Raw genomic sequence first — 11,078 nt, forward strand, 5'->3', positions numbered from 1 at the left:
TTCCCTTTACTGTACAAAAACTCTGGTTTGGCGGTTTGTGTGTTTTCCCAATCACAATCGGCATTGGATGAGTAAGTTGTAACCATCCAGCCAGTGTCCTCCCAACATCCGGCATACATCTTGTTGACGAACCATTGTCTACCTATTGAACTATGCCTTTAAATTGACAAATGAATGAATAAAAACAAAATAATACTAACAAGAACTTGTCTTTAAAAAAGACAAGTTCACGGATCAGGTGTATAGTACTTTGAGCTACTTTGTCTAACATTTAATATTCATAATCTATAAACCTACTCTGCACCTTAATAATGGTATCTGACTCTGGAAAACAATTTTTTTTAAACCTTATTTTGCATAATGACCATGACCTACCTACCTAGCTTTGATTAACCAATCAGTTATGTGTTTTGTCAGCATGTGATGCCTATAAGCTAATTGCAAACATGTTTATACAAAAAGGCTAAACATTTTCTACACTGAACAGACTCACTTCCCGATTTAAGGGCTAATTTAGTCCTTGTCATGTGGGGCAGGATTAGATAAAAGAATACAAACTGGGGGTATAAGATATTAGGAATTATTTCATAGACTCTTAACCACAGGGTTGTGGGCTACAATACCTAATCAAGACACAGGATATGTAAGGGATAAACTGTGCATATGAGATGTGGGGGCAAGTGGCATCATTTCGCTGCCGTGAAAAAACACTTTGGAATAAATGCAAACAAACTGTATAAATAAACTTTGTTTCATATTTAATCAAACTTAATTTGTCGTATTGATATTTCAGATGGAATTGGACGAGCTTTTTTAGTCTGTATTTTGATATGATTTGTCTTGGAAGCACATCGTAACCCTGTACGCGTGTAAAGCTATGCTGAAAGAAACAAGTGTTTGAGGGTAATATGATGACTTTGCTTATGAGTATTTGATTTGGTTAATATCAAACATAGTTAAATACGAGGGAAAAGCAACGGACCCCAGTGGTCATTCTGAGGAAGCCGCCAGCCAAGATAGGGAATGTCTAAGCCCATGCAAAAAAACAACGTCGATATCGTAAAATGTATTGTCCTCACTCTAGCAAAGAAAAGCTACGTTGAATTCCGAGCACTTATATCCTTATATCGCTTATTGCAGATAGGGGCTTCCTGCCTTAAACCATCGATAAATTCATTTTCCTTACCCGGACGCAGAAAAGCTCATTTGACCTTCATCACAAATATCCACATAAGGTGCTGAAAGCAAACGGTTCCTTGAAAACCAGTTCAGATGGTTAGAGCCCACTCCATTAAATTTTAAACTCATGACTTCATCAGCAGTCTCGTCTAACAGTGTTACTTTTACCTGAAATTAATTTGTAAAAATGGTACCGGCCTCAAACTTTTAATATAAGAGCTGGAGAGTGGCACAGCATGGGTGATAATTGGTTGCGAGTACATTGTTGCAAAGGACCAAATGTTGAAAGCCTGTACTACATATTTAATTAAAACCTTCCCACGGAACATGGAGGAAGTCATTATCCTATCCTGTAATGATTTGTGGATAAAAATTGATGAAAAGCTTAATAAAAAAGCTAATATATTCAACACCAATTTTAACTTTTCAAGGAGAAATATCCGATGACAAATACAATTTTTGGTGCTTATGTTACGGGTATGATTTATAGTACATGATAGTATTGAACAATATACCCAATTTGACCTGTGAAATAAATAAATTGATCGGTTTATTTTATTTTATTATTCATTAATTTTATTCAATTACTTATGATCGTCATCTATCACGTTGTATTTTTTAAAGACAGTTCTTGTTTATTTTTACTTTCATACATGAAGATTAACCAAAATGTCCCCATTATATTAAAAACACATTTGGTTGCATAACATCACGCACATTTCGTTTGTACAAAAATTTCAGAAAAAGCTGTACTTTTCTAACCTTAGTGTACAATATGTTAACTAAATACTTTAACCATTTTAATCTGTCCAATGATTGACAAAAAATAATACTAGCAATTCACACCTTTCGTATATTCCGTGTTTCCCAGTGAACCGCAAAGGAACTTTTATAATGTCCCCTGAAATTCGTATTAAGTTGACGAGCTTCATCTTCGTTGCATGGTTCAGGTCGGTTCCATACTTGATAAGGATTGTATATATCAAATGTTGCATTGTTAGGAATTGATGTTGTAACACCAGCTACAGCTTTGAATACCAGTTGCCATCCAGGCTCTGTTTAAAACAAAACAAAAATCGTGAGTACTGTTGAACAGCTCGCTTTTCGAAGCTATCGTCTCTAAAGAATCAAATCAGTGACATGGAACTACTGTAATAATTAGTCTTTACCCCCCTTCGGGGGCACTCCAATATATTGACATACGTCATGTGCCCATGAAACGACCCCCTTATTTTTGACCAATCCTACACCCAGAGACCCCGTTTTTTCAGCCTACACTGAACTTGCTGAATGACCCCCTTTCGTGAACAGTTAGTCCTCAAAATTGAATGAGTTTTTTCTATTTTGTACTGTAAATTTGGTAAAAATCTATTTTTGATTGTCAACGAATGACCCCCTCTTTTTCTGAAAAATTTCTACACCGATAGACCCCTAGTTTCGTACGCTGATTGGCACAGGTACGTCACTTTCATATTCGAGTGCCCCACCCCCGGGTCTTTACCTACATCCCTTGCTGTATAAGTTCATTGCTATTGTTGTTAAAGCATCCTTATAAATATGTAAGACTACATGTAGTATTAGGCAAACATGTTACGTTTTAAATAAGTTATATTTTGGGTTTTGGTTTAGGTAAAAACGTTTTAATAACATTAAAATGTCGGGTTATATAAAGCTCATGAAATCGTTTTAAAACGTTTTGTATGGAAACACACTACAACAATATTTTTAAAATGTTTCGAAATGTCATTTTAAACTATTTTTGCAAACATTTTTGGCCAAATATTTTGTCAACACTTAAATAACATTATGTTAAAATATTTGGACCCAGCAAACACAGAAATGTTCTTAAAATGTTTTTTACACAATGTTTTAATAACATTTAAATGTCGGGTTATATAAAGGTCGTGAAAACATTTTAAAGACGTTCTTGTAAATATTTTGGGCAAACATTTTTTGCAAAATATTTTTTCAACCCCAAAATAACATTCTGTCCCCCCCCCCCTAAATTAGAATGATTTGTACCAAGTTTTCAAAAATGTTTTTGCAATGTTATTCAAACGTTTTTATACCCTTTATATAACCCGACATTTAAATGTTTTCTGTAAAACATTTGTATTTGCTGTGCAGTAAATTCCCAAAAAATGTCATTTAATGTTATGAAAATGTTTTATACCATTAATGTACCCTTTATATAACCCGACATTTAAACGTTTTCTGACAACCTTTTATAACCTTTTGCGAATGATGTCGAAAACGTTTTGTGTTTGCTGGGTTATTGACTGTATTTACAGAATATCGCCAATGGTGTGGTCCGAAAACGGCTTGGGCCCTATCGTGTCTTTGTGTAATGTGTATACAATGTGGCATTTGAAATGGTATTTTAATATTATAAACTTCAAAGATAAATCATATTATTTATTACTAATGTCAATAATGCGAAATAAAAAGATTTAAAAAACTTGTTCTGTTAAGAGCCATTTTACTATAAGCATTTGAGATCATTTTACCCGGTATAAACTTGAAATGTGCGAACATGGCAACACAAATGACCAAACTCGGGCTATTAATTAAATCTGGCCTAGCGTTTGAATCTGAAATAGGTAAAAACCAGGTGAGTTTTTACTGTTTAACTATATCAATTTACATTTACAGCATGACCCTTTTTTTTGTTTATGAAACACAAAAATGCAAGTCAATTTTACGCGATGCCAGCGTGATATGCGAGAACATGCAAAAGTGGACCAACTCGTTTTCTGCACAATTTAGTTAATTAGACAGAGCTAGTAAACAACCAATGTAAAGACACTACAAATGCCATTGTTGCCATATCCCCCTTTATTTTTATTACATTTCTATATTTTTTTAGTAAGTGCACAATGCTTACCCTTCTAACAAAGTTATGGTATTTTGGCTCTTTAAAATTTGTCAAGAATAAATAAGGGGTTCATTCATAGGATTGAGGGCATTATCGCTGTTTATGCCCGAGGCGAGAGCCGAGGGCATAAACAGCGATCATGCCCGAAATCCTATGAATGAACCCCGTTCATACATACCCAACATTCTTAGCAATTCAATACAGATGAAAATAATAAGGGTTTACAAGTTTAAATAACATTTCCATACCGTTTTCCATCATAAATTGGAAGACAATGAGTAGGCCTACTTGCAGGAAGCAGCTCGGCTCATGAGATCAACGGCCGGGAGTCAACGCGTGATACGCGTCATCTTTTGCGCTCCGCGTGAGATGGGCGCGGTAACATGCGCGTGTACACAACACTAGCAAATCGTGGATCGTGTTAATTGGGTTCCAACGCTGCGTGACGCAGCTTGTTTATGTCCTGCGTACTGGTCATAAACGGTATTTATGACCAGCAAAAAAGGTCGCAAATCCAATCAGAAACGTCGTTATATCGTGAGTATGTATGAACACGCGTTTAATCTGTATGTTCAAGAGTTGCCAATAGTAAATATATTTATTAAAGTTCAAAATAGGTACACATACCTTTCGCACAATATCCATCTGTAAGTCCATAAGGGCAGGTGCATTCGTAGCCGATGACTTCTAACCGCAAGGGTGCGTATATGTTATATGACTTTACGACAATTCTAACATAACGAGTTGCAATTGGCTTGGGTAATGGGATATTGACAACCTCATGATTATTCTTATTTGCTGTGAAAATCTAAAACAAAACGGTTTAGAAAACAAAATTATAAACTGTCAAGTTGCAGAAATACGATTTAGTTATAGTCACTATCAGTGATGCCAGCGAATGCGTAAAAATATTTATAATTTATATCACATTTTACTGATTTTAGACTTTTTAGTCTTAAGTACTAAGTCTTGCAGGCTGTGTTAGCGTTAATAGGCATATGCGTTTTAGAAAAAAAACATGCACAAATCTGGGTTTTTTTTTCTTGGTTTTTTTTTCGTTTTTGCATTTCTGAATTAGTAAATAACTAGTAGTGCTAAAAACGCTTTACCGACCCAAAGCATGCAAACAACGAAACAAACCATTCGGACCGATGTAATTCAGCACAAATTAGTGCAAAATAAAGCATATTCGTCATTCGCGCTTTTAATGAATAATAATATTATTATGAATAAATTATTATGAATTGTATTTGTTCCTCGTTTTTGTCTTAATCTTCATTATATTAGATTTTACCGACTAACTTTTTCCCTTTAAATATTAAACCCCTCCCCACACTCAAACATACAATGATCGATACCTTGGTGATATTGGAACCAGCGTCCATAATTGGGGTCAAAGATGAAGCGTCAAACCCTGTTTCAATTGCGAGAGTTTTCACATAGTAATTATTATATACATCGCCTTGAGTTTGTATTCTAGACACAATTACTTCCGATAAAAGATCAATCTGAATCCACATGTACTCTCGTAGTTCACCACTCCAATGACTTGGTCCGTTTAATCTGGCATTATTCGGTCGGAAATCATAGTAATAACCTGGACTAGACGTGATCTGAGAATTAGCGATGGCTCCATCTTCCATTCCTAATGCTTTAGGTAATCCAGGGCGAACTGCAAAAAGCAAAAACAAATACTCATGAACATAATAGCCTTTTATATTTCACATACAAGTGTATGTATATCGTTAGCGAACTCAAGGAGAGCGAGAGAGAGAGAAAGACAGAGACAGAGACAGAGACAGAGACAGAGACAGAGACAGAGACAGACAGACAGAGTGAGAGACCGACACACAGACATAAACAGACATAGAGAGAGAGGGAGAGAGAGAGGGGGAGGGATGGAGAGAGAGAGAGAGAGAGGTGGAGTGAGAGAGAACGCGTGAAAAATCAAAGCAATCAAACAGGCAATCAAACAAACAAAGACACAACATTAAACCTGCATTTTTTTCACACATTATGCATTTACTTGATTTCTAATATCAAGAATTGTCGCGTTCTGGAGACAAATTAAGAGTATGTTAAAAAAACACACTGATTTTCACATTCTTATTTAAATAATTATTCAATACTCTTTCTCATACTAGTGGTGCCGCAGTTAAATCTGATATTACAAATGTTTTTTTTTTTCACGAGCTTTTCGCACACCATGCAAGAATCTACCATATCGTTTCCCTACCTTCATTACAATATTGGCCAATATAGCATTCTGAGCAAGACGATGTTTCCAATGGATCTTCTACCTCATAATCGACACATGAATCTGAAAAAAGTGCATTGATCACAATCATGTACTATCAGTACGTTGAAACACAAAATCAAATGTGGTAGTCACGTGTATACGCATATTGTATGGGGTCGCATTCATATCGTCGTGCTAATAGCACTCAACTATTAGGGGTGGTGCAATAATTATGTGTACCACCGGGGTGGTGAATTCTCAAAATGGTCTACCAAAATCGCTACCCCCTCTGGCAGTGCCAAAACATCTTTGCCCCTCCCCTTTGACGTGTCCAAAACCTTTGCCCCCTTTTTGATGTGCCCAAAATCTTTGCCCCCCCATTACACCGTAAGATTCGTGGGAACCTGAATTTAAAACCTTAAATTGTCTTATCATATAATGGGAGCGCACCGAGCAGGACATTTTGCATATTTGAACGTGTTCCTAACGTAATATAGAAACGGTGCCCAAAATATCTGTTCCAAAACTCGCTTGACCCTCCTTCGACCTGCCAAAATGCCCCCCCCCTTTGGCCTGCGAAAAAATCTTTGCCCCCCCTATAATTCACCAGACCGGGGGTACCCATAATTATTGCACCACCCCTTGTTAATATGTGCCTATTTATCTTATCAAGTACAGAGTATGAAAGTATCGTGGGGTTAATACAAGAAGGTTCCATTTAAAATAGCCGCCGCCAGTATCTTTTTTAGATGATCAACATATAAATTACATTTTTTTGTCAAATGTATATAGGTCAGCTTTTTAATACAGGCCATTCTTGTCCTAAACCTTCACTTCTTTTACCTTCACATCCTAAAAGCTCAAAGCGTAGACTTATATGACCATGCCATTCAATCGGGACTATTCTGATCAAATTGGTCTGCACCGGTGTTGAGAATACGTTTGTTACGATGGTGTCACGGTCCCGATTACCTTCAAACACCTATGATAAACAAAACCAATTGATAACATTAAGATTAGACTATGCCATAATCGAATGTTTTTAATTAAAATATGTTATTATTAGTCATGATGAACGCATTCCGTTGAACTAAAAAAATTACGGATGTTTATTAAAATTAAAGTGTTCAATGGTAAAATGGTCATAAAGAGTCATTAGTGACAGTACAAGTGAAGTGTATATAGGCCTATGTTATTGAATGCAACATATAATTATAATGGCTCACTTCAATACTGAACTGCAATTCTGATTTTGAGTTCTACTGTTTATTGATCGCGAAAGCCCGAGTGAAAAATCCGACTATGTACTTTGGATTTTAAGCAGAACTTTACCCCGGGACTTTGTCTCTAACACATAATGTCAATCATACTTATTTATCAATGCAATTTAACAACAACAAGTACTAAGCATGGTAGTACAAGACGCGTTAAATGTACTTCCATGCACCAGCAGAGAGTTTACTAAAACTTTCGCGTCAGCGCAACAGCGCCACAGATTCCACAGATTGTTGTGTACGATGTAGTGAATGGTAATGGCAGGAGGATTTAAATCAGACAAGCCAGATCCATTTGAAGATGCATTACATCATGGCCAATTTTAGTAGGCCAGAAATTTGCCTATCTTTACATAGAGACCCGTGTTAAGAATATTAACCGCAATCCGAAGTAAGTAGTCCACTTGGGAAGCTAACAAACAGAGGGAGTACGGTGACTGAAAGGATCAGATATGAAAATCTATCAATTCCACACAAATGAATACAAATCAGAGTGCTATGTTAAATGTAATAGCCATAGTAGTCAAAATGGGCAGGTGGACTACCGAGAAGTCTACATTAAGATTAGCTGTGATAAAGAGTAATCATTCAACCAATTCTTGCTATTAAACTGCTAAGCACTGTACCATGTGTACAGCAGTTTTACTTAAGGGGGTACTACACCCCTGGCCAATGTTGTGCCTATTTTTGCATTTTTCTCAAAAATTATAGCGCATTGGTGACAAGTAAGATATGTATATTATAGGGGCAAGGACTACAACTACTGCACTGAAAATTCAGCAACTCAAGGCAAGTAGTTATTGATTTATTGATCAAATACTGGTTTTCCCTCATTTTTCATTGTAACTCCACAACTGTTGTATGTGCTGAAATAAAATTTCCAGAGCAGTAGTTTAGTCCTTGCCACTATAATATACATTATCTTACTTGTCACCAATGCGCTATAATTTTGAGAAAAATGCAAAAAACAGGCATTAAAATTGGGCAGGGGTAGTATTCTTAAAGTACTATTATTGATTGTATAGCTGATAACCATCAAACACCTATGATGACAGAACCATACAAAACATGTTTGTTGTTACAACGTGTGATTAAAAAATTAAAAGTTCTATTCTTGCTACAATTTACGTGCTCATCTATTACTCTAGGACAATATCGATTGTTTATGTCCGACGCATATACCACACATTCTGTCATCAAATTGTACCAAACCAGTAACACAAAATAACTTCAAAATCTAATTTTTCTTTCTGTTTTTCTTTGAGACAATATACCTGAAGGTGTTTTTGTTAAGCGATATATACAAATATTTTGTGGTAGATCCCGTGGTAGATTAATTATAGGTTAAAACATGATGAAATCGATTGTTAAGGCTTTTGCTGCAAGGCGACCCCCTTTTTCGTTGGAAGCGATGAATTCGGCAACCATTGCGGAATAAAGTCAATAAACCGTATTGTTTATTGGTTATGGCTGCCTAAAGCTGCGATCACATAGAGGTACACGGTATACGGTATACGATATTCGCTATACGCTATTCGGTATTCGGTATACGCTATAGGGTACAGCGTACCCTACTCGGTCTTTTGGAGCCGATCAAATGGACAGTTAGCAGTTCGGACGAAGAAGATTTGGCTCTACTCCTATTAGCCGAGGCTGAGGAGGCACATAGACAAAAAAACAAACAACGGAATGGGTACGACAGCACTTTAAGATGCGACCTCTGTTGGGGTCTTTGGGTAGCCGCAACTAAAAAAGGGGGTCATCGGGTATGACTTTTAAAAAAGGGGTCACCGGGTATAGTCAACTTCAAAACAGGGAGCCTATTGACAGGCACATACCGTCACTTCCAAAGTTGAGCGACCCTTCCCCCGGGGGTTTTATTGGTACAAAATGGTACATTCCAACGGTATACGCTGCACGAAAATCGACCACGTACGATTCCCACTATAGAGGCCTTGCATGTGACGTATCATCCCTTTACTCAAATGCATTCAACAAAAGCATGATTGACAGTTCGTCCCACACACATAACCCTGCACTACGATCAAATAGGTTGATGACAACATTTGATTGAATGGACTGCACTCCACCAAAACTACGGTGAAGGACACCGGTACAAATCCTTTGTTTGGAGCCAATCGATAATTTGATGCAGGGCCTCTATACTATACTATACTATACTATACTATACTATACTATACTATACTATTCTATACTATACTATACTATACTATACTATACTATACTATACTATACTATACTATACTATACTATACTATACTATTCCATACTATACTATGCTATACTATACTATACTATACTATACGCTGGTATACGGCCTGTTCGTTGATTGATAGCCCGGGTTAATAGTATAACAGGTAGACCTACATAATGAAGGCATGTGATGAAATTGCAATAAAATCAGGGGGTCCGGAAGATGTTAAATATGGGGGGGGCAATGGTACTTGGCTCAAATTATTGGAGCTTATTGGGGGGCCAATTTCCATAGCCACCAAAATTATTGGGGGCGGGCCCCCTGGGCCCCTTGGTTCCGGAGCCACTGAAAATGAGTACAAAGGAGCTATTGGTTCTAATTTACCCTTTTCTACGTCAAATTGTTTATGAACACCTGTACACACACAAATTGCAGGTGCCACATCCGAACAGGACGGTATACGCTGCACGAAAATCGAACACGTACGAGTCCCACTATATTACTATACTATACGCTAGTATATGGCCTTTTCGAATAGTGCCCTCTGATGTGACCCGGTAGTATGAAATTACGTTGTTCGATTTCAGCTATACGCGTGCACCTACCAAACGTGCACCGTATAGCCGAATAGTATACTTCTATGTGATCGCAGCCTATTGAATTGCTCCAAGGATACTATAACCTGTAAATAACCCAACTGAGGTCAGAATTACAAATGAACATTTACCTCGTCACCTGTATTGTCACTTGTTTGAATGTACAGCCATTCCTTGGTGTCGCTACTATGCTGAACTCGATATTTCGTAACCCATTGATTATGATCAGCATAAATATCATTCCTTCCTTGTGTCATAACTCCAGTCACCTTCATTATGATATAGAAGTTAATCTGGATCCACTGGTTAAGGTAACTCGTAGTAGAACACCAAGCCCCACCAGTATGATCTGCTTCCATAAAGCTATTCAACCTTGCAGACTCTAATGAGCACCAACTATGGACACTAGATGCAGATAGTTGGTGCTTCATAATCTGGCCATCTTCCATGCCAAGATGATATCCACAATCTTGTTGTTCGATACAAAATAATATTGAAAGAATTATTATTGTGTCTTTTTTTTCAGTGGTTATTTCATTTGCGCCATTTTGGTGGAAAATGAATTTTTGGATGTATTATGAAATAATAAAATATTTTAAGCTATTTGCAAGTCTTAAAAGAATTGAAGACCTGAGCGCAAGTGGACCGTAAGTCCACTTGGCCCCTCAACATGTATACACTAAAGTTGCGTATAGTTTCG

The 11,078-nt window shown here is 36.9% G+C and overlaps 1 protein-coding gene across 1 annotated transcript; it reads right to left on the reverse strand.

The window, feature by feature from the left end:
- Positions 1-4,610: 4,610 nt before the first annotated feature.
- On the reverse strand, positions 4,611-10,833 carry LOC140139918 (lactadherin-like). Its single transcript, XM_072161692.1, has 5 exons — positions 10,510-10,833; positions 7,137-7,275; positions 6,291-6,374; positions 5,413-5,726; positions 4,611-4,862 (listed from the first exon to the last, which is right to left on the reverse strand). The coding sequence occupies exons 1-5, from the start codon at positions 10,825-10,827 to the stop codon at positions 4,656-4,658; spliced, it is 1,062 nt and encodes a 353-aa protein (XP_072017793.1). The 5' UTR covers positions 10,828-10,833; the 3' UTR covers positions 4,611-4,655.
- Positions 10,834-11,078: the final 245 nt, after the last annotated feature.

The sequence above is a fragment of the Amphiura filiformis genome, chromosome 18 (genome assembly GCF_039555335.1).
Source record: "Amphiura filiformis chromosome 18, Afil_fr2py, whole genome shotgun sequence".
Lineage (NCBI taxonomy): Eukaryota > Metazoa > Echinodermata > Ophiuroidea > Amphilepidida > Amphiuridae > Amphiura > Amphiura filiformis.